At 34.5% G+C, this 27,599-nt stretch overlaps 2 protein-coding genes and 1 long non-coding RNA gene across 8 annotated transcripts in view; 2 read left to right on the top strand and 1 right to left on the bottom strand.

The window, feature by feature from the left end:
* The window catches only part of LOC119835607 (anion exchange protein 2), a 68,445-nt gene extending 49,299 nt beyond the window's left edge, over positions 1 to 19,146 (top strand). Inside the window, exons 3-19 of one of the 6 annotated variants that reach the window (XM_038360531.1) lie at positions 343 to 407; positions 4,819 to 4,961; positions 9,815 to 10,022; positions 10,379 to 10,480; positions 10,675 to 10,907; positions 11,090 to 11,243; positions 12,669 to 12,788; positions 13,514 to 14,231; positions 14,328 to 14,509; positions 15,367 to 15,596; positions 16,300 to 16,460; positions 16,768 to 16,928; positions 17,048 to 17,295; positions 17,676 to 17,890; positions 18,201 to 18,409; positions 18,640 to 18,810; positions 19,004 to 19,146. In XM_038360531.1, coding sequence (XP_038216459.1) covers positions 343 to 407; positions 4,819 to 4,961; positions 9,815 to 10,022; positions 10,379 to 10,480; positions 10,675 to 10,907; positions 11,090 to 11,243; positions 12,669 to 12,788; positions 13,514 to 14,231; positions 14,328 to 14,509; positions 15,367 to 15,596; positions 16,300 to 16,460; positions 16,768 to 16,928; positions 17,048 to 17,295; positions 17,676 to 17,890; positions 18,201 to 18,409; positions 18,640 to 18,810; positions 19,004 to 19,078 — 3,395 coding nt within the window. In that variant the 3' untranslated portion in view covers positions 19,079 to 19,146. Of the gene's footprint in view, positions 1 to 342; positions 408 to 4,818; positions 4,962 to 5,515; positions 5,744 to 9,814; positions 10,023 to 10,378; positions 10,481 to 10,674; positions 10,908 to 11,089; positions 11,244 to 12,668; positions 12,789 to 13,513; positions 14,232 to 14,327; positions 14,510 to 15,366; positions 15,597 to 16,299; positions 16,461 to 16,767; positions 16,929 to 17,047; positions 17,296 to 17,675; positions 17,891 to 18,200; positions 18,410 to 18,639; positions 18,811 to 19,003 lie in introns of those variants that run through there. The other 5 variants (XM_038360532.1, XM_038360534.1, XM_038360536.1 and 2 more) reach the window with 5 other exon arrangements.
* LOC119835608 lies at positions 18,715 to 21,703 on the bottom strand. Its single transcript, XR_005288064.1, has 3 exons — positions 21,648 to 21,703; positions 18,993 to 19,146; positions 18,715 to 18,856 (listed from the first exon to the last, which is right to left on the bottom strand). It is a non-coding gene; the product is annotated as an uncharacterized LOC119835608 (long non-coding RNA).
* A 1,226-nt stretch (positions 21,704 to 22,929) lies between these two features.
* LOC119835413 (tyrosine-protein kinase Abl) overlaps positions 22,930 to 27,599 on the top strand; it is a 55,964-nt gene continuing 51,294 nt past the window's right edge. The window contains exon 1 of the mRNA XM_038360191.1: positions 22,930 to 23,343. Coding sequence (XP_038216119.1) covers positions 23,217 to 23,343 — 127 coding nt within the window. The 5' untranslated portion in view covers positions 22,930 to 23,216. The remainder of the gene's footprint in view (positions 23,344 to 27,599) is intronic.

Genomic DNA, 27,599 nt, shown 5'->3' on the forward strand with positions numbered 1-27,599 from the left:
TCCGTATCCCGTAGGAATATCGGGATAAAAAGTTGCCTATATGTTATTCCAGTTGTCCAGCTGTCTACGTACAAAATTCATTGCAATCGATTCGGTAGTTTTTGCGTGAAAGAGCAACAAACACACACACATCCTTACAATCATTCGCATTTATAATATTAGTAGGATTAGTAAGTAAATAACATTGCTCTCGAATAAAATATTAGATATTAATAGTAACAGGAGAGCGGTGAATTGAGAGAAACTCATATTGTAATGTTAGTTTGTTTCATAGATATCTAAATGCTATTTTTCTTTTTTTCTGTCTACTACATAGTATCTAAGCGGCCTTTTTTGTTGCAGACGTGATCAGCAGTTCAGAGTTGTCTCCAATGAGCGCCCAGCACCTCAGCGGATCCGAAGCTCACGTTAGTATTCCGACTTTACACAAACCTGTATTAAAATATCAAGAAATTTCTAGAAGCCGTTTTGAGTATTTCTTGTGCTGTCGACTTGTGCTGGCTTATATGAAATTTAAATTTATAAATAAATAGAAAGTTGTATTTGAAATACTTCAATTAGAATGGTAAATAATGAAAGTGATAATATTTCGTAAGTTTTGTACAACGTTATCCTACATAAGTGTAACACTAATTTATAGTACGTGCTAACGAAGCCTCTGTATCATAATATAAGAAGCCAATTAAATCTGTACCAAATAACAGTTCAGAAAAGCAGTGGTGGCTCAGTGGAAAGAACCACGGACTTCAAAATCGATAAGTCAGGGTTCGAGACGGAGTGAGCGTGTAGGAAATAAATTGATTTTTCAATTTATCTGCACATGAGGATTACATCACCACTGCTTAAAACGGTGAAGGAAACCACCGTGAGGAAACCGGCATGTCCAAGAATCAGAAAGTTCGACGACATGTGACATCTGCCAACCCGCACTTGGCCAGCTTGGTGGATTATGGCCTGAAGCCTCATAGGAGGCCTGTGTCCCAGTAGTGGAAACATATATGGGCTGATGATGATGATAAATAACAGTTCTAGTTAGAAAGCGTTTCATAAGGCGATTCATAACGTAAAATTAAAATTCAGTAATTAAATATAACTCAATATAAGAGCGCTCTACGCGATCATATTGATCCCGTTAAGTGGAGTTAATTGTGTTATTGCATTATTGCCTAGTGCAGGTCAGGTCAGGTCTTTGTACCTAAATCTGTAATATTTTATTTCGTGCGCGCCAAAAAGAACGTAACACAAAACGCGAAAATGCAGCGACTTGCGCTAAGGGGAAATACGCTTAGAGGAAAGTTTTGCTTACGCATTTACAAGTTTATAAGATGCTATTGTATCGTGTTTAAATGTTTTTCAATTAATATTACGTTGTGATAGTTCGTTGTTATTATGGATTTTGTAAGAAAAAATTTAATTTTTATTGACGTGACAACGTCTTAAATTAGGTTGCGGCTCGGAGACACTCTTGAAAAAGTGTAACGCCCGGTAACGTTACGATGAGTCACCGAACTATGATCGGTCCGCCGCGCGCGCAGCACTAGAGAATTAGGCGCATTAAATCGGCGCGTGCTTGTGTCTCTGTCTCTGTCTTTCTCGAGCGTTCTTGGCGTAATATTCATATAAATAAATATTCTACCGAGAAAAAGACGTTGTCACGTAAAATCTTCGCCCGTAAAACCGACTTTACAGGCAACCTTTTTTTTTATTTTATTATTATTTTTATTTTAACCTAAATATCGTGTACATACGATTTGCTTTTAAGTTAACACAATTTGATAAGCTAAATTACCACACAGAATACATACTTACGTAACTTATCATGAAAAAAGAAATATAATATAGGTATGTATTTTATTTACTACACCAGGACTGTACTTTTTTCTACCTTTCTATCTTCAGAAACAAAAATTATATCACAAACTCATAAAAAGTATATAACAAAAATCAAACAATTACAATTTCGCATTAAAGCATTAGGTATATATATGCGAGTATAACGAAAATGAAATCTAAATGACTGAATACAATATACAAAAAAAAACATATCAACAAGAGAGCTCACGATTCCTATTTCAATCATCACTGGTAAAAGCATTCGATCAAACGAAGTTTAAACATAAAACAATTTAACAAGTCTTTCACCTTGACGTTAAGCGACACTGATAATATTATATCAACGCAACGCAACTGTTGTTTAGTTTGATTTAGTTCGGCGCAGAAAAACATTGAAAACATTAAACTACGAATCTATGCGATATAAAAACCGCCATAAGAACTTTGTGGAAAGTTTCATTTTCCACAAAGTTTGTACTTACTAGACGTCCGTTGAACGGATTTTGTTGAGCCAGTATGGCTGGAATTTTTTGTTACAAACTTGAAATTTGGTAGGGATGTTACTAATAGATAACAACGGTATTATCAGGATTTGAATAAACGTTACTCGCCCTTTATGGATTCTGATAATTTTGTACGATGTGTAGTACTCATCATCATCAGCCCATATATGTTCCCACTGCTGGGACACAGGCCTCCTATGAGGGTTCAGGCCATAATCCACCACGCTGGCCAAGTGTGGGTTGGCAGATGTCACATGTCGTCGAACTTTTGATTCTTGGACATGCCGGTTTCCTCACGATGTTTTTCCTTCACCGTTTTAAGCAGTGGTGATGTTATTCACATGTGCAGATAAATTGAAAAATCAATTTATTTCCTGCACTCTCCGCCCGGTCTCGAACCCCGACCTATCGATTTTGAAGTCCGAGGTTCTCACCACTGAGCCACCACTGCTTTTTTGCATGTATGTAGTACTACGTTTTATAAAAAAAAATCATATAAGTTAATCACTCTTCAAGTTTCTGACAAACACTACACAAAAATAAAATAATTTTAATACAAATAGGACATATTGCGTAGATATAATCTCATTGATAAATTGTGCATTGTCGAGTTTCTATAACTTGATGATTCTATAACTCAGAAGCTACATGGTGTATTGTGTTAAACTTGAACTCTGATCAGTTCTGATCAGAAAAGTTAAATTTTAAAGAGAAAATTTTAGAGAGTTTTAAAGGTTAGGTTGGTGGTAATAAAACAATAGGGGATATAATAGCGTGTGACTGTAAACCTGTGGTAATGTTTTTAAATTATAAATTCACAATTCTCGCGACTTCGATTACGCGCTCATAGATTCAAATTCGATATAAATTATAGCCTGTATAATGTATATTATCGAAGACTCATAGCTACATAACAAAAAAAGTTTCATTAAAATCCATTTAGTAGTTTATGTGTGAAAGCCGGATAACATACAGACAGACAAATAAAGATTTTTTTTCGGCTTGTGTTGAACTCTTCTACGGCTTATTACACGTATAGGATTAACTAAAATAATGCGTTAGTGTATGCAATTAAAAATTCATATAATTTTGATCTGTTCATTTATAGACACAATCTTAGAAACAGTGACTATCACACTATAATATTATAAAAGTGAAAGTTTCTTTGTTTTGATATTTTTCCGTCAATCACGCTGAAACTACTGAAAGGATTTTCATGTAATTTGGTATAAAGACAGCTGATTTGAGTGATAGGATACTTTTTATTCCAATTAAATGATCCCTTGGGATAAAACAGGAATTTTTATATCCGGACGGAGCCCGGACGAGCGTCTAGTGAATAATATTGGTAATCCGTACACTCAATTGATTGGGATGAAGTTCGGTACAAATATAGTTTGAGATCCAACAAAGGACATAGGATAGTTTTTATCTCGAAAATCCAACGGAGCGGGTGAAACATGTACTATAATTTTCTACAATTACGCAGGAGAAACCGCAAGTGCAAAGCTAGCTTTCTGCTATTTATATTTTACTATATTTAAGGATTTTTTTAAATAACATTTGCCAAGTGAAAATTTAAAAACAAACACACAAATAACAAATATTTAGAACGTCTGTAAATTTAGACATTTTGAGCAAAAGGTTAAAAATTAAATATGATGCAATTACTAAATTTAAATCAAAAAATGAACACCCTTAACCAACACCACGCACACGGCTAACAGCTCCATCCAATTGGCAACAGGTATTTACGCCCAGCCGTCAAAACACTGAAGTTTGTATGAGCATGAAATTAAAGGACATCTTTGTTGGTATGTACACCAACAAGCATGCTAGTCCTATCGATCGAGCACTAACTCAAGGACAGTATGCTTTTATATCAACCGTGCTTTAGTTGTTCTGTGCCTGTCTCCGAATTGAACGACTCGGTAGCCACAGAAATATTAGTTACGTTGCGTCTGTCAGCAGATCTATAAAAAATGCGCGGCATCCACATAACTGATCAGTAGAAAGCACTAAATCGCATAAGCTATTCGAAAAAGTTAGATGGTGATGAGATCTATTTGATTTCTTTATTTAAATATCCATTGTTTGATAATTAATTTTAATTGTCAATTAGTACAAACAAATTTACAAAAGAACTTTACGTACAACAATTTTCATGATATAAACTAGTGATCCATAAGATAAATAATTGGATGTGGTCGAAATATTCATTGTGTTTTTCAGTAGGTGTCGCAATTCATTTGAATTGTAATGAAAACACTTTTTCATATATATGAATGCTCACGGATGTGTAAATATTAATTATATTAATAATTGTGAATGAAAGAAAGAAATACATTTGTGTTTGAATTTTGGTAGGTAGGTTTTATTTTCGTTATTTTTTTCTCACAAATTCATTTTTATTTAGCTTACTTAGTGATATATATATGACTGGAGAATACCCGAATAATCTAGAGTCTCTTTCTCTACCCAGATGTCTGGAGCACTGTCAGGGTCGGGCTCGGTCATCGACGACCGTCACAGGGACGACGACCGTCACGTCCAGTTCGACGGAGACCAAGAGGAGGCCGAACCCCTGGACGACGCTAGCGAGGAGCGACGGGCTCAGAGACACCAGTAAGTACGACGATTAATAACAAGCAATGGAAAAGTTTTATAATGTACAGATAGCAGACCCAAAATGGTGTTAATGTGTCAATGCGAAAACGATATATATTGTAATTACTTTATCTTGCAAAATAAATAGCAACGAGTGTTTGTTTCGTTCAAGATTATGTGTACGTTAATTAAGGAAGTTTATTTCACCAAGGCATGGCTTATAGTATATTTGTGTTTACTTTAAGAATATTGTTATAGCTATTACCGGCCAAATTGGATTCAAACTGAAATATAACCGGTTTTTTTGTATTAGACTTTATTTGTAGCCTATTTTCAACTTGTTAGAATTTTAAACCGATAAGATTCGTGTGTTTTAAGATGAAAATAAGATTGCATTTATAATTAGGGTTGATACAATTTTATCCTATTCGAATGTACTTTATAATATCGTATTATATTAAAGACATGTGCGCTTATACATTCTATACGAGTTTATGACAAAATAATTACGTGTAAAAGTTGGCAAAGTTATCGTTAAAATCGTCGATACGGAAGTCACCTGAGAACAGCAGTGGTGGGACGAAAATAGAGTGAAACAGAGACTCGTGATATTGGCATTGTCCCGAGTCTGTTCAAATAGTGTCAAACGTTTTTTTTTGTCCGTCGTAACATTTGGGAGATGTGCTGTGCCCTTGAATATTCACGAAACGAGATATTTCAGTGGTTTTTGAGATATGCCAGTGACATACAGCCGCGCTTCGGAGGTAACGCATAAGCGGTGAGTGCACCGCACGATGTAGGTACGCCATCATGGAATGAATGAAAATTAGATAGAACAGTTTTTTTATAAATAGAGTCATGCATGAGTTAGTTCGTATCATAGTATGAGGCTAGATAGTATCGTATGGGACAACTGACGATGCGGACTGACTGGGAATGATGCAATTAAGCGATTTTTTACTAGCAGTATAATTTTTTGCCATATGTACTGTAACTTGATTTAAAACAGATTATTCATCAAAATCAGCCAAACAAATCGAAATTTTGTTAAACACAGCAACAAGCTTATCTATACGAGTAGATAGGTACCTAAAATCAACGAAACAATAGACGAAACAATAAGATTTGATACAGTTAAAATATTAATCAACTATGCCATGGTAAATAGAATGTTATGCATCACTGAATATTGGACTGCCAGCGTTCCGGCCACCTACCATGATAACACTTCGTGGTTATTGCATCTGCCCTTGCAGGGGGATACTGGGTCAAGACGTTTTCATTTTATAGGAACCTTCGAGATCATGATAGATACTAAATGTTAACTTGTATTCATATCAACATTTCTTTAATCGACAGCATACTGTTATAACCAGACTACGCATATTGCGTCACTAAGCCCTCTGTACTGATAAAGAATAAGATATCGTTTCATTTCATATATTAAGATTATCTGTGAGTTGATAAATTTTAAACGTGAATCAACTTTATAGTTATATCGATAAAATTATTATCGTACGCCAAATTTGTGAGGATTTCAAGCACGTGTTTGCACCAAAACGGTTTCAATTAACTCGGTGTAATATTTTAAAACGACCTTTATTGAAGATCTACGTGAGAGCATACGTAACAATAATGGTCAATATCAAATAAATATGTTTTCATTTCACATATCTTTTACGTTTATTAATAACTGAAGAAGAAATGGATAGACGTGCATATTAAAAGTTAAAGGGAATTGCAATTACCTGCATGAATTATAAATGGATCAATAGGAAACGAAGTCGATATACTCTTGTAATATCTAAATTCTAAATAGGTAGTTTTGTTCCGTTATTTTTGAGAACCGGTACGAAAACAATAAATATCATTATTGATTTGCTTTACTAAAAGTCTTAGTATTTGTGTATGCGACGGTGTCTGAGAAGTCAATATGAATACAGAAAACATGCTTAATTCAATTACTAAAACTACCAGTTTCAAAACATTGGAATATTTATTATTACAGATCAGATCACGTTCATTATTATAGGTAAACCTACAAAATAGCTCTTTATAATTAGATTAAAATTCAGAGAAATACGCGTCCTACCTACCTAACCTATCGTTAAAATATCTGCTCTACACCCAGTTAAGTTTATGAGTGTAATGAAAATAAACATTGAGTATAAAATAATAAGAAGATATACCCGAGAATAGTATTTTTAGTGACTTTCTACTCTACTATACATATAGGAATTTAATGAATAGTTAACACTGAACGTATTAGTATGTCCGCGACCACTTTTCAAACGTACGAAAATCAAGCTCTATAATAATACAGATTATTTACAAATGCCTGAAACTGAATACCTAATAAAAACATCTTAATAATAAGCGCAATATAATAATCTGTGGCGCGACCACTTGTGGATGAACGAGCGCCCCAAATTCCCCGAAGCTTGCCACAATCTCGGTCACGTTCAAGTTCACGGTTCGATACTACAAATTTTACAAATCCCGATTCAGAAATTAGATGGAAATATTTATTGGGTGGAAATGAAATATGTGCTTTAGAAATTTATGTGTTGATCGTCATTAATTAAAATATGTACGTAAAAATAAAAATGTGTGATGTTTTAAAACTAATTTACTGATTACCCGTAACGCTCGCTTTGCCAAATGTTATGGTATGAAAGATTTTTTGACCAAGAGCTTTAAAAGTTACTGGATACTTTTAAAACCGTTTCGAATGGTCGCGTCTGAGAAAAAACCTCAATGACCTGTTTTTCCCTCTAATGATAACTAGTTGATCAGTAAATTATTTATATTAAGTCCTTCACATTTTTCGTATTGACTAAAAAACATAACAGATTTTGATTAAGCGCCAAAAAGAAGAGCCAAAAATGTTTTCACTTGTCATGCGCTTGCGTCGGCAACGATTGTTTAAACTTTATGTTTTTACAAAATCTCTTCGAACTTCGCATCACTTACATAAATTTGTGAAAAGTATTTTTCACAAAGTGTAAGTGATGCGAAAGTTTTTTTTTTACATATTATTGATTTTTCTTAGCGTCTAAATCGATCCTTAAATTCCGTAAATATATCAAAGTCACAATTAGCTAAATCTATTCAGCTATTCTTGTATTTTAGAGGACCGTCCTTGGTAATGGGACATAGTTTTGTTAGGAGACTTAGCCATTTCAAGAATTGTTTCTTCATATACTTGTGCCAATATTTCACAACTTCTTCACAAAAATGTGGCTGTCTCTCCTCGATAGCTAACACCTCAACAATCCAAACCATCAGCGAAGTTTGAAAATATTTAGGTTGTACTCTGCCGCCTGATTCAGATCAGCAATCCAAGCTTCTATAGCTTTGCGCATAAACTCGGTTCTACTTCTAAAATTATTTAAAATGAGCATTCAAAATAATAGTCAAAAAATTTTCTCCGTCAATAAATTAAAAAGAAAATCTCTGAGCTCCCTTTGCGCACCTCTTAAGATATTGTTTTGATTCTACCACAAATGATAAGCATTTTTAAAACGTCAGTGAACTAATAACCAGTGCGTCTGGAGCTGCAAGTCCTATGTCATCATGTAAGACATGAAATAATTTGCTTTCAGATAGGATTTCTCCGAATTTCCATTACTGCTTTGATCCTCTTTTTCGTTCGATAGCTCGTGAACTGCGAGAGCTTTTTCATGGAAATTAGTATGTAGGAGTTTCAAAGGCGATAAATCGAACTAGCTAGATTCATATAAAAAAAATACGTAAAAGTGAGTACTTGCCAGTAAATGATTCCCGGAACATGAATATAATTGTTAAATATTCTGATTTTTATATAAAATACTTAAGTACCTACACTGATGTAACGGCATCTTTATCGATCTATATTTATACAATAAATTCGAATTACTTTTTTTTATTCATTCAAACGAATTAAATAACTTTTGCATTTAAATTTCTTGTAACAGTCAGCTAAAATAAATGAAACAATTATTGAATTCCAAAAAAGGACTTCTAAGTAAATCATATTTTTCACAAAACACGAAATGAAAATGACGATGTTTATAGCTGTATGAAAAAAAATTATACTCGGTATAAAAAATAACCAGTTTCGTCGTGGATACCTTTTTTCTAACACAAGTAAGTGGTTTGTTAAAACTTAGCGTTTTTATTCACATTCCAAACATTTTGTAAATAAATATTTTTTGTTTAACAGACATGCGTTACTAATCATTCAACATTGTACCTATCGCCTAAAGTATTGAGCGGATTATTTCAATGTATAATGTTCTCGATTTGTAACACATTCGATTTACGATCACTTTTTATTTTTTATAATATTTATAATAGTGAAAAAGTATTTCTCATTTTATCGCCGAGAGTGTACGGCGATTGTATTGAAAGTAAATTACAAACTCTGTTTCTTAAGCGAAGCAAATTAAACAAGCAAGCAAAAGAACGTTGAATTTTTAAGAACATTCCAGAATACTATTTCATTTAGTTAATGAAGTAAACAATTGCGATTTCCGTATCAGCTCCCGTGGGCGATATCCATTAACTCTCAGCTGGAGGATATTATAGCCTTGGACTGGAATTACCTTTATATATATGTTTTGTATAAAAATAGACTTAGTGCTGCTAATGACGAAAACATTGAAATATTGACCATTTTGATTATTTATGCAATTGCTTGGTATTGCATGAAGAAAGTAGTAGATATAGCTTCGTTAACATAATATAAAGAACGTTACATACGTTTTATCCTAGTGTCACTTTTAGCATCGACCACCCTTTTTCTATACCACCTTTTCGAGCATATCGTTGCTTAAAATTCTTCTTAATAAAACTCATTTTATTTCATGCTATCTATTGTTTTCTCACAGCCGTCACTTACACCCGCACAAATCGCGCAAATTCTCTTTGCAAGAGGGGGGAAGGGGTGGTGTGCCCTTGCTGGGCTTTCCGACTGGAGAGCGGCGGGTGTCTATCGTACCCACTGAGGAGACATTGCCGGAGGCTGACCAAGATGACTTGCGGAGCCATCGCAGTGATGACCCCAGGGGCATGCGACGTCACAAAGTATTACCCAGGGTGAGTGGTGTCAAACGGGCAAATACTTAATGCTTTCAGAACATTATTTCTTATGGTAGATATTATTATATGTTAAATTTAGTATATATTTATGTAATGATATTATTAAATTTTACTTCATATTTTTCTATTATAAAGAATATAGTTACGGACTGGGTATCGAGATTTATTCATATCATAGTTTGTGTAGCATCTAGATATTTATTCACAACACTAAGGCCAGGTCGAGGCAAATTTAAACTTCTCTGCATGAATCTATCCACGTACACGAGAGATTGTAATGTTTTGCAAATATTACTGTACTTCAGACCAAATTCAATTCAGACCGTCATAGAATGAAATAATTTCTTCGACAGCCTACGACAGTGCACCTCAGCAGAAGAGATGGTGGCGACAAGGTCCATGCGTTCCTGGCCGACTCTGCTTACAAGAAAATGTACGACCACAGCCCGCACGCGGTAAGGAATAAGGAAATCATTCTCATCAGTTACGTCGTATTATCTAACATTGTGAATTCGATAGGCTGAACATTCTTGCCGTATCAACAGGTAGCGATAGTGATAAATTTTTAAAATCACGAGATATGTGCCGTTTTATAAAAGGTATTTGAGGAAGTAATTTGGCAGTACGGTTCGATATGTCTGTTATGCAGGTGTTCGTACAACTCGATGAGTTGTTGGCGACTGAGGATGGTGACGCTGAGTGGAAGGAGACAGCTCGATGGATCAAGTACGAGGAGGACGTGGAGGAGGGTTCGGCCCGCTGGGGCAAGCCCCACGTAGCGTCGCTATCATTCCACTCTCTGCTGAACCTGCGGCGATGTTTGGAGACGGGAGTGGTCCTCCTGGACCTGGAGGAGAAAGATCTACCCGGAGTCGCTTACAGGTATGTAAGAATAACAAGATACATCCAAGATTCCAAACTAATTGTATGTAACGTTGAAAATTTTTAGTCTTAAAATTTGACTAAAGCAATCTTATTGAAAAACTTTTTCTGAATAAGTAACTTCTTACTCCAGATTATAGACCAGAGAACGTTGAAATTTATATATTTAAATTTTTACTCAGGGTGGTTGAGAGCATGGTAACGGAAGGTCTGATAGAAGAAGACGACAAGCCAGTGGTGATGCGCTCTCTACTGCTACGTCACAAGCATGTTCACGACGAAAGGTTCAGGTTCTCCATAAGTGCTCGCAAGCAGTCCTCGTACACCAGCTTACAGGTAATAACACTGATAAAAACTGTTTACTAAGCTTTCAATCTATAAGTAATTGAATATGACTTGAACTCTGCGAGTGTTCACGTAGGTGGTCGCTTACCATCAGGCGATCTATCGGCTCGATTTTATAACCCAATATACAGTACTTCATGAAAGGAAGTTATGAATATAAATGATGCACGATAGCTAAATTATTGCGTTAAAATGTTGTCTGTATTCAGGGAACTTAATGGTAATCCACTCTGCGGTGAAGTGATAACCATGGTGTATTGTTATCATCGTACTTTTGCACATTAAATGCGATAAAACATCGTAATTTTATGTTTTATTCGGCAAAATAATACTATTTACAAGGTGTGTGAAAAATAATGATAAATTATCGACGTTATCGATGTTTTTGACAAGTTTACGATATCAAAGATTACAGTACTATCTGCGCTTGGCGTGTACTGTTTTTTGTAGAAACAATGTTTCAAGGTTATCATAGGAAGCCCTTATTTTGTAGTTTGTTGTTTATCACCTTAAACCGTTGGTTTCCTTATAAGCTATCGTTTCCATTTAGAAATCATCATCAGTTAATTTAATATCTTTATTTTTTTATTTTGTATTTCAACTTTACACACGACATGCGTATTATGCAGGATTCTATTTATTTAAAAAGTAGTATTCAGTTTTGTTATTGATCAAGAATTATCAATTTCAAGGTTAATACTAACCGCTACTACCCAACAACTGGTAAAAACTAGATTTTGCTATTTCTAATGATATCATTTCTAAATAATCCAGGAAAGTACCTACACCTTGTTCTTGAGAAATGCATATGATGAAATCCAGATCAATAAGACCTTTACTTTAGTTTTCATAGTACGTAGCAATAGTAAAAATATGACGCAAAGGCAACATCAAAACTGCAACATAAAAAGCTCTAGTCAAAACGGTTCATAAACTAACGTGGCCATACGTCCCACTTTGGGCGGGATAGTGCAGTTGTAAAGCACTCAGCAGATAGTTACAAAAGTATGACATAGAAGCGATGCTACTACTAGGCTTCATTTATTGAGAGCCTTCCTTATATTTAATCATAACGTTATACTATAATTTTAAGTTATAATTGCAAGTTGCAAAAAAATAAAAAGGTTTATATAAAACGGCATATGGCCCGCTCTAGTAAAATCGATGGTCACGTTATTCATAACTGAACCCAGCCCAACATGCATAGCTCATGTCAAAACAGTTTTTATACACGGTTTCAAATCTGAAACGACTATCACATGTGACATTGACAAGAGACCACAATACGTAGATACGACATGAAAAGAAAAGCTCACATCAAAATGGTTTAAAATACGAAACATCCAACACATACAACCCAGACGATAGACCACACTACCATAATAAAATGAATGCTCACGTCAAAATGGTATTCAGTCGCTGTGGCTAGACGACGCGGCGCCCGGGCCGGGCGGGCATCGCATTCGGTGCTCGCTCTGCTCCGCCACCGGCTCCTGCAGACGGCACAGCGCCCACCTTCTCGTACGGAACACCCCTGTGCGCCTCCCTTTGTACCCGTATCCAGTCTTAGTACTCATCACAAACAGCCGATCAGCCTGTTTCATTTCACGCTGGCGTGCGTTCATTAAATGTGTGAAAGCGGATCTGTAATAGTCGTTTATGCATCAATTGTACGTCAACGATTTTTACCACATGTCTTCTTTATACACACGCCGATTTATAGATATTCGATTTTTTGTCTTAATGGTTTTTAGTTAACGCGCGCCAACGGTAGAGTGCCAAAATTTGTTGTTTTTTATCGTCCATTAGAGCAGCTCATCGAATTTGATTTTTTTTTGTATCTCACTGTTCATTCTTTGTAAAAATAAACTTGTCTTTTTGACGAGTCGCAAATACGTTCCCGTGTGAAATGAATGACCTAACATCAATCATGTAGTTGCTTCGAGATTATTTCCATACTTGTGATTTTGAATGCACACAAACATAAGTATCTAATAAGATTTATCATGAAATGTAAAGATCATGAGGAATGATCAATACATACGCCGATGTATTGGAATGTGTTTGCTTTTGACGTCATTATATATTTTTTTCATTTTATTAGATTTTGTGCTTGTTTCATAATTAGTGTGAAAAAAAACAAAAATTAAGTTATAACCATTGTAGGTCTCATCTGCAATGGTTATAAGGAAATAGGGATTGGTTTTTTTCGTCATCACGAGGAACTCATTCGTGACTTACAACAACTAAACTGATTACAGAACCTTGCTGATCAAAAACGTCGTCAGAGCTCTCACGTTATACCAGCTGACCGAACAGATGCACGCAAGAAGTCGTCGGCCGCTGGCCTTGACGCCCGTGAAGTGGAGTACCTCGCCACAGGCACTGTTGGCTCACAAGATGAACTGCGTCGCACACACAACGATTCCATCATGAAAAGGATACCAGATGGCGCTGAAGCAACAACCGTACTCGTCGGCGCTGTAGGCTTCCTCGACCAGCCCACCATAGCCTTCGTCCGACTCGCACAAGGGATTCAAATGCCCTCAATCACAGAGGTCCCAATTCCAGTTCGCTTTATGTTCATCCTCCTTGGGCCCACAACGGCTGATCTCGATTACCATGAAGTGGGTCGTTCCATTTCCACTCTCATGTCCAACCCGTCGTTCCATTCCATCGCATACAAGGCTGACGACCGGCGCGAGCTGCTGTCCGCCATCAATGAGTTCTTGGACGATTCAATAGTGCTTCCTCCGGGAGACTGGGAACGACAAGCCTTATTGCCATTTGAGGAATTGCGCGCCAAGAGCGAGATGATTCGCCGCCGCAAACGGGATGCTTTGGAGCGAAAACGCGCAGCGACTAAAGACGCGACACCTGTTATGGATGAGAAAAAGGCGCTTCTAGTCGCTGAAATCGGTGGCCCACCGGAGAAAGAGCCAGACGATCCGCTTTCAAAAACTGGCCGTCTATTCGGAGGTAAGTTGCTTGCATTCATCATTTGTGGGGACAGCACAGTCTTATCTTAAAAGTCTCCTTGTTCAATGTTTATTGACCTGTATTGTTAACTTCTAGGTGTAATCAGAGACATGAAGAGACGATATCCTCATTATCTTTCGGATTTCCGGGATGCTCTGAACGGCCAATGTGCAGCGGCTACGATTTTCATGTATTTCGCTGCTTTATCATCGGCTATTACTTTTGGAGGATTACTTGCTGAAAAGACTTACAGGACAATTGGAATTTCCGAGACATTGGTACGTTACAAGTGTAAAATAATATGATATCAATTACATAATGTTTACTTCATCGATTTCTTAGATAAGATAATGTATGGAAAATGCTAAGTTATACAGTTTTCGCTTGATGAAGATTGGTTGGATATCACACTTCAATTTGATATTAAAATTTTATTATCGGCTATCAGTCAATTTCATTTTTTAATGAAATAATAGTTACCACTTATGTATTACAACCAAAACTATATAAATTCGTTTTTTTGATTATGATAAATGGCTAATTGTCATCTTAGTTGCATTTGATTCAAAATATCGATTATTTGTTTTTTTTTAATAAATATGTAAATAGGTTCTAGAACAATATGACAATAAAGTTATACAGCAGACAAAATAAAGTTAAAAAAAATTATATTGTACGTTTAATAAAGACCCACATTCATGGTAAACATTAGCATTTTTTTCCAAACAAACCCGTTTAGCGTTTACCTGTTTTTTAATGGTTTACATTACTTTTGCAAAAAATGTATGCGTGTTGCTGGCAACATTTCGTATTGCAAAAATGACAACGCATGTTGAAATGCTTTCAACCTAGAAACGCCTAGAAAAGCAAAATCCGTCCACAGTAGGATCAGGAATTACCACTAAAGAAAAAGTGTTGAAAAAAATTTGTTGGGAAATCAACTATTGTTCAACAAATATTTACCATGAATACGAGGCCTTAAAGCATTTCAAGTCACTGTTATTTTTAACTCTAATATCAGAGTGAGCTAGTAAAATCGCCCAAACTTAATGTTAAAGAAAAAACGACACATACTTTAACATAAAAGTCTCATAAGAGCTTTCTTCAGAGGTCTGACAAAAATGCCCAAAATTAGGTATTCACGAGCGTCGGTGGCGTGTTCTTCGCCCTTGTGGCGGGTCAGCCAATGATGATAACTGGAGCCACCGGGCCTCTGCTCCTTCTCGACGAATCGCTGGCTAGTTTCTGTCACTCGTACGGGTTCGACTTCTTAGCCGCAAGGATGTACTGCGGCTTGTGGATGATCGTGATTGCTCTGCTCGTTGCTTCTCTTGAGGGCAGCGTGGCGGTTAAGAAAATTAGCCGGTGAGTCAGGTTTTTTATGGTTCATTTTGATTATGTGCCGCTTTCACAGTTTCCTGATAAGTTTTGTTTAGATTAATTATTTATGTCAGTTAATATGACTAAAATATTTTATAATTTACGTCAACTTGTGTTAAATTATTTATCAGCAAACGGGTCCCCAATATCAGATTACTCTAGTTATCCTCAATGTTAAAATTTTAAAAAGTGATGATCGCTTAAAATGAACGCAGTTGATCGGTTTTGTTCAAAGTATTTTTAATTTTTAAAACATAATTATAAATGTTAGTTGATAAATGGATTTGATATCGAATATAAATTTATACAATTGTGTTAATTTACATCAGTTCCTTCTAATTATGCACGAGTGAAATGGCAAATTGTATTACAGTTTTTATATATTTTACCATAGTAACGTACATTTGCCCATAGTAATATTCGCTAAAAGATACTATTAACTGGCTAGTGAAAAATTGGAGTTAAAACTCTTGAAATCTTTTCAAAAATATTGTTCATAAGACATTCAATTCTGTTACCATCAACGCCATCTAGAATCGATATTGTTAAACAATATCAAAGTTTATATTGAGAGAGACTAAACTATATGAAAATTAATAACGACGCCATCTAGTAGCGATAACTCAGAACACACCTTACATTCTAACTATAACTTAGCTTCTGCGTTCTAACTATAACACACCAACAGGTTCACGGAGGACATCTTCGCGTTCCTCATATCGTTGATTTTCATATCTGAGCCGATCACGAACCTGATCAACTTGTACCGTATGCATCCGCTCGGCTACGACTATTGCCACAAGAACAACATTACCACCGCGCCGCCTCTTCTGAATGGAACATTAACGGGTGAGATATCATATTGGTGGTACTAGAATTTTTGTATGAATGATTATTATTTTTTGAACTGAAATTATTTCAAATATTTAGTTGATGAGTTGTGATTAAATTTTTTCAAGGTCTCGATCTACTAAGTCTCGTCTTCAAATAAAAGTCTTACCTCAAAAATTTAACTTACCTTCCCAAAATTGTTTCTTTCTTTGAAATTTTTGCATCTACCTTTAGGGAAAATATGATTAATCTCTCCTACCAAAAACTTTATACAAATCTTCAACTTAAGAAAAATCCAGCTACTTTATTATATAACTAATTGCAGGTAACATGACCAGCAATGTGACAGCGGTACCAGCTCCAGTGCCAACCGGTATGCCGCCGCAACCGAACACCGCGCTATTTTGCACCATGCTAACACTTAGCACCTTCATCATTGCCTATTACCTTCGTATCTTCCGTAACGGAAAATTCTTGGGCCGCAGCGTGAGTTGCAGTTTGATTATTTTTACCTGTACTTTACTACTTTTTACTTAAAGTAAATACTCACCTAATAAACATATAGTTGGGTAAAAATAATATCATCAACATTAATATTGTTTTAGGCTCGTCGTGCTCTCGGCGACTTCGGCGTACCAATTGCCATTGTATTCATGGTGGGAGTGTCAGCCTTCGTGCCGGTTTGGACTGAGAAGCTGCAGGTCCCAGACGGCCTGAGCCCAACCGCAAATCGCTCTTGGCTAGTTCCCCTCAACCCTGGACTGGAGACTATACCGGTGTGGGCCGCTTTCGCTATGGCCCTACCGGCCCTCATGGTCTACATCATTGTCTTCATGGAAACCCACATTGCTGAGTAAGAACTATTTACCCATTGTCATGAGTACTCATGGTGTAGGTTTTCACTGCTCTGCGAACGCAAATGCAACGCGATTTTATATGCCCGGCAATATATAAGCAACCATTGTTTTGTCACGATACTTTTAAGGATGTATGACACATATAGTTTGCAATTTTCATGTCCTCACTTTGTCAAACAATATGCTAGCTATTTACAATATAGTAGTGTATATATCTGAACATTACATGGATGTAACCTGCGTACGCGTAGATATATTGAAGCCTATTCCTATCAAAATGAAATTCAACGGAATCAGCTCGATTTGATGAAAGTGCATCATCAGCTCGATCCGAGCGTGATTCACGAGCGCGTCTAGACAAAACACGTGTCCGCAGGCTGATCATCGACAAGCCGGAGCGCCGGCTCAAGAAGGGCAGCGGGTTCCACATGGACATAGTGGTGATGTCTCTGGTGAACGCCGTGTGCGGGATGTTCGGCGCGCCGTGGCAGTGCGTCGCGACCGTGCGCTCCGTGAGCCACGTGTCCGCGCTCACCGTCATGTCCACCACGCATGCGCCCGGTGACAAGCCGCACATTGTGGAGGTCAAGGGTGAGTTGGCAAAGGCTTCGGTGTGCTTCATTTGTTTATTATATTTAATTACTCTTCAACAAAATTGTACAAGGAAGGAAACTTAAAATTTTTAATTTTTGTGGTTCTCTGGCAGATTTAAGAATGTACTGTGCGAGTGGGATTTGAAAAAGAAGAAGAATTTTAATGTTTTGCTTTAATTCAAACTACGCTAGACCGATGTTTCCAAATCATTAATAAATAATTTATTTTTATATGTCGACGATTCAAAAGCGCTCAACGAAGTCTAATTGAAGAAATAAATCATTGATTTTGACTTTTTTTGGTCCAGAACAACGTCTGACCGGTCTTCTAGTCGCCATTCTGGTGGGAGTGTCTGTGCTGGCCTCAAGCTGGCTCCGAATGGTCCCAATGGCCGTGCTCTTTGGGGTATTCTTGTACATGGGTATATCAGCTCTCGGCGGTATACAGTTCTGGGACAGGTGCATCCTGCTTCTAAAGCCGGTTAAACACCATCCGCAAATACCGTATGTTAGACGGGTAAGTGATTTGTAAACAGAAGTTACAGTAGTAGACGTTCTGACACGGTGAACATGATATGCTGTCAAGCTTTCTATCAATTTATTTATACGATATTTTAACTAAATCTGTAGAAATAAAGTTTACAATAGTAATATACGGAATTAATATTATTATCAGTCATAGCATTTGACTACATATGGCATATTTCTAGGCATATTTACATTTTAATCGTACTTTTATCTATCCAGGTACCAACGCTGAAGATGCACCTGTACACGATCATCCAAATCGCCGGTATTTGCATTCTGTACGCCGTGAAGTCATCTCGATTCTCTCTCGCACTGCCATTCTTCTTGGTGATGATGGTTCCATTGAGGATGTCTCTGGTTTATGTGTTTACGCCGTTGCAGTTGCGAGCGGTAAAGATTTTTCAGTACTTTAACAGAAATTTCTTCGACTTTCCTCCTGACAAAAACAAACACAGTAAATAAAAAACAAATCGATCCAGCTGTTGACTGATTACTGATACTGATTTCTTCAGGATCGAATTATAGTATTGAATGGATGAGTTTAAAATTTACGTTATGATTAAATGTCTCACACATTTTCCAGTTGGACGGAGCACAAAAGGACATCGAGCAAGATGACGAGCCCGATTTCTACGAGGAGGCTCCTCTGCCAGGATAGTGGGTACTCCTCAGCAGTGATTCCACTACATCACTCCTGAAGTCTGAAACAGCATAGGTGTTTTCCATCTGGAATAACGGAAAATCACATTTCACAGTTGGATCCCTATAAACAATCACGTGTAAGTCTTTGTGCCATGTTATTGGAGTAGGATATATTCAAGGTTAGAGATAAAGTAGTATTTTCATTGTTGATTCGCCATTTTCTGTGGCTATATGTCACTTGTGAATTATGCTTCAAATTGTTTAATATATATCCTACTTTTTGCCTATTTATTACTGTAACATCCAAATAATTAGTACCGAAAAGAAAACTGTCTCTGGGAAGTGTAGCTTTGCTCAAACTCGATTTATGATCAAATTTTTGTTTGTTGATGTACTTAGCTATATAATATTTAAGTGTAGGTAATATGTGTTAGAGAAATTGGTGTTGGCATGTTTTATTATTAATTCTACATTCATGATTGTTAGATTAACTCTAAACATGTAATTTATGAGTAGTTAATGTAATTCCTACTTATCTGTATGTTATAATTATATTGTAATTAGACAGCATATTGGTAAGAAACTATTTCTTATACACAACATGTTATGTTATGTTGCAAATTATTTAATTTATGTACTTATTTAACAAAATATATTTATTTTTAGCTCTAAAAATAAGAGCCAAAGTGTAGGTGCCAAAGATATTTTAATTTTATAGAATATAAATTATTCAATTGTGTTATTTGCAACATTAATTTGGGGAACAGAAAAATGGACAATTTAATTAAAAATGCAGTATTAAAGTGATAGTATTATTTGTGTAAGTTCACTGATCCTATATTGCTTCTAGTATTTTATCGGATTCAAATTTAATACTGTTTTGATTAATACACATTTAATGTAATACGGACACACTGAAATTTCACTGTTTTATGCAGATTTTTAACGTTTTGTGCAGTACTTAATTAAATTACTTATTTCACATTGTCATTAATTATTATGGACTTCATACCTCAGGTATAAATATTGTTATGATATGGAATACATTCCGGATTTGTTACTTGATTCTTTGTCTTATTCAGAAATAGTGTAGGCAGTAGGTCACATTTCTGACATTGTATTTAAGCTATACTTATAGCCAGTTTGAAAACATCTGGATAAGTTCTGTTTGGCTTATCATTTACATAGTTAAAATAACATATATATAATGTGTAATAAAATGCACATCCAAGTGTTAAATTGGCTATCAGTGACTTTATCAGCAAGTGATAGAACTCTAACAATTGTAATATTATAGTAATAAATTATTATATGAATACAAAAAAAATATGTGTTAATGATTATACATAAATATTATATGAAAAGAAGATAAAAACATATTATAAGAATAAGTAATCCTTCATAGAAGAATGTTTCTATTGAGTATTCTAAATACTTTAATGATTCATATAATAAAACTATTAATACAAGTATATTAACTATTTCTTTACTATTTGAATGGTTTGTTCACCATTACATCACAACATTAAATTATGTGTTTATAAGATGCGGGGCCAAGAAGAGATGATGATATCTTATTGTGAGTTGTTACTTCTAGTGATAAAAATGTGAGAGATAACTTTAGTATTCATATTTAACATATCTGAGTCAATTATATCACTCAATTATTAGATGACAAATGTTATAGAATTTCTTACTTCATACTTATAATTTTGTAGAATTAAAATTCACAATGTTTTAATGATAATAACCTTAAACTGTTTGTTCTAGAATAGCTGGCTTAAATAAACAATTAATAAGTAATTAACCTATAATACAACCCCTGATTTAACCAAAGTAAGGGGTAATTAAATTTAAATTGTGTTAACCATTTCTTGTTTTCAAAGCTAAAAATATATAATTTTAACTGTATTTATGGAATACATGTAGGTACTATAATATAACTAATAAGCATAAAATGCTCACTACAGGGCTTTCGTGACTTAGGTGATCATAATATAGGATTGTTTCAATTATGTAATTTAAGGACAGTTGATAATTTTATTTGTTGCATTTTTTGTTGAATTTTAAAATGACTTTAACGTTAGTATAAAACTAATTTGTTGAATATTGGTAATATCTACATTGTTTTGTCTTGCAATTAATTTCAGTTGTTTCTTTTTTTAAGGAAAACACGGAACAACAATTTGCTGATTTTACAGATTTTTACATTGTTTAATATTTTATGATGTCACAATTTTAATGTGATTATGATATGAGACAGAAGTGTAAGTAGAATATATGGTTTCCTTAAGATTTTAGGTAATCTGTGTAATGAGTATTCTATAAATGTAACTTTCTTATCAAGTGTTGATGTAAGTAAATGGCTACCTACTTGAAAACACATATGAATCCTCTAAACAATAAATAACTTACTGCACGACGACAAAAACTCTGTATGTGCGGTAATTTAAATCTAGATTGTTTTATATTTTAATATCTAGCTGATAGCTAGTAGTTACTTCTACATATCTGGCCAAGAGTATTGAGTTTATAAATTTTAAAATTAAAATTATGCGTCAAAATTATAAATCTTTATTCTTTACCTCGAATTCGCGTAAATACATACATTATAGTACTAAAATAAAAAATTCAATTCAATTCTATTTTATGAATGGCAGTACTAAAATAATACACATATGGAAAAATAAATACCATATTTGACTTTGACAGTATTTTGACTTTTTTCCATCAAGTTGTCTGAGGTTGCCATTTACATTTTCATTAGGCACTTAGGTACCTCATATAATTATGTAAGTACCTATCAAAAATATTCATAATAATATTTTATGTGTCTATGTATTAATTCAATGTTATCTTCACAAATCTGTTAATAAATTGGTGTCAAATAACCAGCCTTATTTATTTTCATAGCAGCTTATCTTTCTTCTTTCATTATATGTGTCCTTTTTTATGTAGGTATTAAAAAAAAATTAAGCGAAATGGTATAATACATAATCATGAAATTAAAAATACTTTAGGATACCAATTTTTCTAGGCCATCGTCGACCAAGAATCATGATCATTTGCCAAGGTGTAAATTCGTTAGCAAATCTTATTTAGGCCCTTCCGCCTTTACAAACGGATTGCCGACTTTAATTGGTATTTATTTTATTTTATTTTATTGGTATCTTCTGTACCTTTACCCGTGCGAACAGGTTAATTCGTAATGTAGAATGCTCGATAATCACTTTCAAATTAAACGGTTAACCGTTTGACTTATTTAATTAAATAGATTTTAAACTACCGAAAAATAATGCTTTGCAAAATATTACGGATAACAATTTTCAACAGATTGTGATCTCACGAGTTAAATTATAAATATAACGGTTCTTCTAATTTTATAGCGATATAATATACTTACATTTTCTAAAAATTTACATAATATTATGATCCTTACAAGGAAACCATGTAATATATATTTTGTTGAATTTTTGTATTATATTATATCTTTCAATAGAGAGAGAGTGATAACATGTGATGTATATGGAGAGCATTCTGATGACATAAGAATATGTTTGGGGATATATTTTAATTAGTTATTATAATAAAATACAGTTGTAACTTGTTTCTTTTTAATACTTTTTTATAAATAGAGGCTGATAGATACTGGTTTAATTAAATATTTTGGATTGGTTAGATATTAATAACTGAAGAAATTAAGTCAGGGTCGAGCGCACAGATTAAAAACTAGTTACTCCTTGTCGCGCGACATCTTTGTGTTGTCGTTTAACATCTGTGCTACATTGCATAGACAAAGAAAGAAATGGCCACAGTGCTGCCCCTAGTGACATTATGCTGAGACAAAAATCGACGTCAATCCAAACATGTCAGTTGCACATAATGGCGGAGGTTGTGTTTTTTGTATGAGTGATTAATTCCGGTAATGTTTTTTCAAATATGTTCGGACTCGGACGCGTGGTCGTCTTTTAATTTGATTTTATGTTTCATTTATATGAACTATTGTGTTTAGTTTTTAAATAAAAAAGAACTTATTATTTATAATGGGAGAAAAATACATCGTGCTATTATTGGACTTATTGAATTAGAGTGACAAGACGATAGGTCGCGTACCGGCATCGGGGCCGTGAGGGTGGCGGTTCTCTGACTTCAGGATGGGGGCCCAGCAGGCGAAGGAGCGTGGAACTGCGAGCGGGGCTTCTATTCGTTCGACTCGAAACAAGCCGCGGGTACCGAAAGACCCCCGCATGCTTGGTTCGAATATATTCACAGAACATAGTGGTGAGTCACTCAATAGTTTTTAGACCGAACCGGTCCATTTTTCAGGAAAGAGGATTTACAAAAAAAGGAGTAGAAAGCCCTTTGCTAAATAATTTTAATGGCGAAATAACAATTTTGGAGAGAATTATAGAACCGTTTATTATTCTGCCATGAAGTTATAAACAACATGTAAAAATCCAAAAAGTTGGATGCTTTTTACTTATTTTATTCTAAATGAAATGTTTCTACTGTTAATTCATTTTGAATTAAGTTTAACCTCATACTTTGAGGATTGGATATGCCTACCTAATATTAAATGAATAGTACAGTATCTATTACTACCTAATAAAGTTCATATTTTGTTTAGTCCTTAAAGATCATTGTCTAATAAGAAGTTTTGTTATAAGTTCATTAAAAATGTACCCTTCTTATAGCGCAGTACCTAATATAGAAAGATTTTTGTAACACAAAACAAGGCTAAAATAACATATTTCTTTACCTATTTTGTTCTGTTTTAAGCAATGTATAGGTAATTACTCACTACTTTGCTTCCAAATCAAAATACCATGAAAGAAACAAAATACAGTAGTTTATTTAAGTTGAAAATTAAGTTGTACTCATTTAAAAAATTATTAAATAAATGAAAAAGATGCTTTGTTGTATCGGTTACTGGGATATTTAAAGAAATGAGAATTGTGAGAATTAATTGTTATCAAGCAACAAATAAACCTTAAATTCTTGGTTGTTTTGATTGAAATTGCATAATTTCAAACTTGTAACTGCTACTCTACCATAAACATTTATTTTAAAATCATATCCTACATTTTCCTCAAATAATAATTGCTTAACACATGTACAATGTTTGTTTTGTATAACATTCTATTGTAATTTTGCATGCAACAGGAAAAGGAAAAATAAAAATTTTATTAACTGATTTTTCATGGTTACTTTTGATGTAAATAAGTTGAACAACAAAAGTAAGTAACCCATACATACTATCAAAGGAGACTAAAGGGAAGCATATGATCACTTTAACAAATAGAAAAATAATCTCCTTATCTATCAGAGAGTTTGCATTATGTCCAAATGTCTTTGTTATGCTGTACATCACAAACATTCTTATGTCACCCATGTGTTATGCTGTGCATCACAATTCAATCATATGTTTGTTGAAATTGTCTCATTATTCCCACTCTGCTTAAGAGATTTGAGCAAAACAATAATACTCTAGTTATTTTTCATTTTCGTAATACTGCAAATACACATTATCTATTGTGTATTTTATTTGCGTAAAAATAATGCAAAGAAAAGTTAAATACATATAAATGAATCAAAATATATTATTATAATTATACAATACTAAATATTGTGTGCCAATTGTTTATTTAATCTTGTATTTTCTTATAACCTTTCTGAAAGTCCCACTTCTGAAGCCAAATACAAATCATTTTATTGTTCAGGAATACCAAGAAAAACAAAGATTTGTATTAGAAGCCATAATCATAAAAGAGATTCAAAGCTTTAGAATGGATTTTATTGTTCAAAAAATAAGAGGTGAAAATATAATACAGAAATTTGTGGTAAACATAATCTTGGTACATATATATTATTAGAACAATAGCTAAAAACGTATTTCTATATAACAAAAATGTACATATATATTTATTCAATCAACATCAGAAGTTAGTTTACAAATGTATTGCCTAAGTAGTCATTTCTGTTTATGAAATTTTCAATATCAGCAATATTTAGAATGCTTATCTAAAAACATGTTGAAAACTGTCTATCACTTAATAACTTGGATTATGAAAAAGTCTGCAAAATAATGATATGCACTACTGTTATTCCAATCACTGAATACATATAAGAAGTGCATCTTTTGTCCCAACTCTGAAATCCAAAATGGTTTCAGAATCACTTCCTATTTAAAGTAATAAGAATGAAAAACTGAAATTCTGATCAACTATTCTTTATATATATTTATACTTGCTTGCGATTTTTCAGATAGTTCTAATCAGTAGACTGTGATAAGTGTATTTTCATTGCTCTGCTACTGTTATAACTGCAAAGCGACTGTCTATTTACGTGTTTATGTGATTGGTAATAAACAACACAACGAAAATTTATAATGTTTTTTTTAGGCGTCAAAACTATGCATACTTCATTTTCATCTCCTTTGTTCCAATGTATTATGAAACCATAAAATGTGTAAATCGTTTAATCCCCTTAATAAATTAATCTTAAAATGTTTTTTCTTCATGATCATAAACCAATCTTTGCTGATGACATAATGTGTTAGTCCATACATCATCCAGGAAAAAAATATTGGTTATACCCGTTATTAGGTACTATTTGAACTTACGATTACAACAAACATTTATTGTGGGAGTCGAGCACGCTTCGGCACGAATTGGGCCAGCTCGCACCGGGGAAGTACCACACCCCCACAGAAAACCGGCGTGAAATAGTGGCATGCCACTGTGTTTCGTACGGTGAGTGGGGGAGCCGGAGGCCCGTTTCCTTTTCCTCACCCGTACCAGTCCATTCCTTCTTTCCAGTCGTTAATCCATTCCTTTTCTCTTATCCCAAAAAAGCGGGCAGCGCATTCGCAGAGGCCCAACCTTTGCGAATGTTCACGGGCGGTGGTGATCGCTTACCATCAGGCGAACCACCAGCTCAGTTGCCCGCTATGACATAAAAAAAAAAAAGAAAAAAAAAAAAAAACATATAACTGAAGCGAAATAGCTACGTTATGACATATTTTATTGTAATTGTTATAATACCGCAATCACACATCAATTAAACATTGTCGCTCACGAAAATTCATTACAAGTCCCGCAATTGTCACGATGATCCCTGGATACACAAAAATCGATTAGCCGTCAATTTATTAAGACCAGTATCAGATACCTACACCGGAGCATTTCCTTGATAACACTGATAAGACAATGTGAATGAGGGCGACACAATTCTCGAGTTACAGTTACATGCATTATTTCGTTTGGTTTTACTATTCGCGGCGTCATTCGTCATCGTTAAGGTAGAATTTTATCTTTTGAAATTTCGTTCAGTTGTCAGGGTAGCACTTAGTTTTTTTATATATAGCTTTGACTTAGATGGATGTGTTCATCTATTGTTTGAAAAGCAGTAAACACCCATACAGTACTTTCAGATTTATAAGACGCGGTATGATCTATGCTGGAGCTAGGAACGGAACTTTCAATATTAATTTTTTTGTAGTTGCTACATGCGATTTCGGTCATGCGAACACTGATTTACAAGAACAATATGATTAAATATTTACCCTGTTATTTAACTGTAATTTGAAATTTATGTACAATAAGAAAAAGAAGAAGAAATCATACAAATCCATCCCACCTTCCTCTGTAGAAAACACAAGTGTTATTAGTCTAAACAAGAATCAAAAAACAGATATCTGTTCATTTGACAACAGATTTACTCTCTAATTCATTAGTATTAAGGTTAATATGCAAAACACATTCAAGATCATCGTTTTTCTTTGTTCAAACGCCTAGTTACATGTTAGTTCTCGTAGAACAGACAGGGGCGGAAGTTCTCTCGAATGCATTAGCACACAATTGCATTCCTTGATCTGCTTACAACCTACTATTACAATACTAAAATTACTATAACTTTTCGGTACAACATGTTAAAATATATTCTTTAAGAATTGGTTATTCCGAAAATATTGCATTTAAATTTGTGATATTAAATTAGCCTAAAATTTAACAACATTGACGCGTCGGTTCGAAAGAAATAAAATATGTTTTACGTATCTTTATATCGCATGTAATGCATTGTATTGGCTAGTCGCGATTTATACACGTCGACCTTAATGCATATCAGCAAGAACTCATTACGGCCTTGAACGCGCATATAGGCACAGGAACTAGGGTTGCCTCTCGTTATATATACACTATTACCGCTAGCTGCATATTGTGCATGTATAAATATGCACTAGCATTCGTATATGAAACTTTTCTTAGCGTAATACATTGTACATATTGAGTTTAAGTTAATGTAAAAGTTTGGTTAAGGAGTTCAGTTACGAAACGATAGGTTTGCTTTAATAATTGGTAAACGCTCTTAAATTCTTCGAAATTCGTACTTCAGAACTGTACGTTCTATGAAATCCACGAGCTTCAAAATATAGCTTACATATCTGTTATTTTTTCGATTACTTATATTACGGATATAGACGTAACTTTTAGTTTATGAGTAAGTTATGCAAACCATGAAGATAATTCTCTGACATG

This window comes from Zerene cesonia, chromosome Z, assembly GCF_012273895.1.
Source record: "Zerene cesonia ecotype Mississippi chromosome Z, Zerene_cesonia_1.1, whole genome shotgun sequence".
Lineage (NCBI taxonomy): Eukaryota > Metazoa > Arthropoda > Insecta > Lepidoptera > Pieridae > Zerene > Zerene cesonia.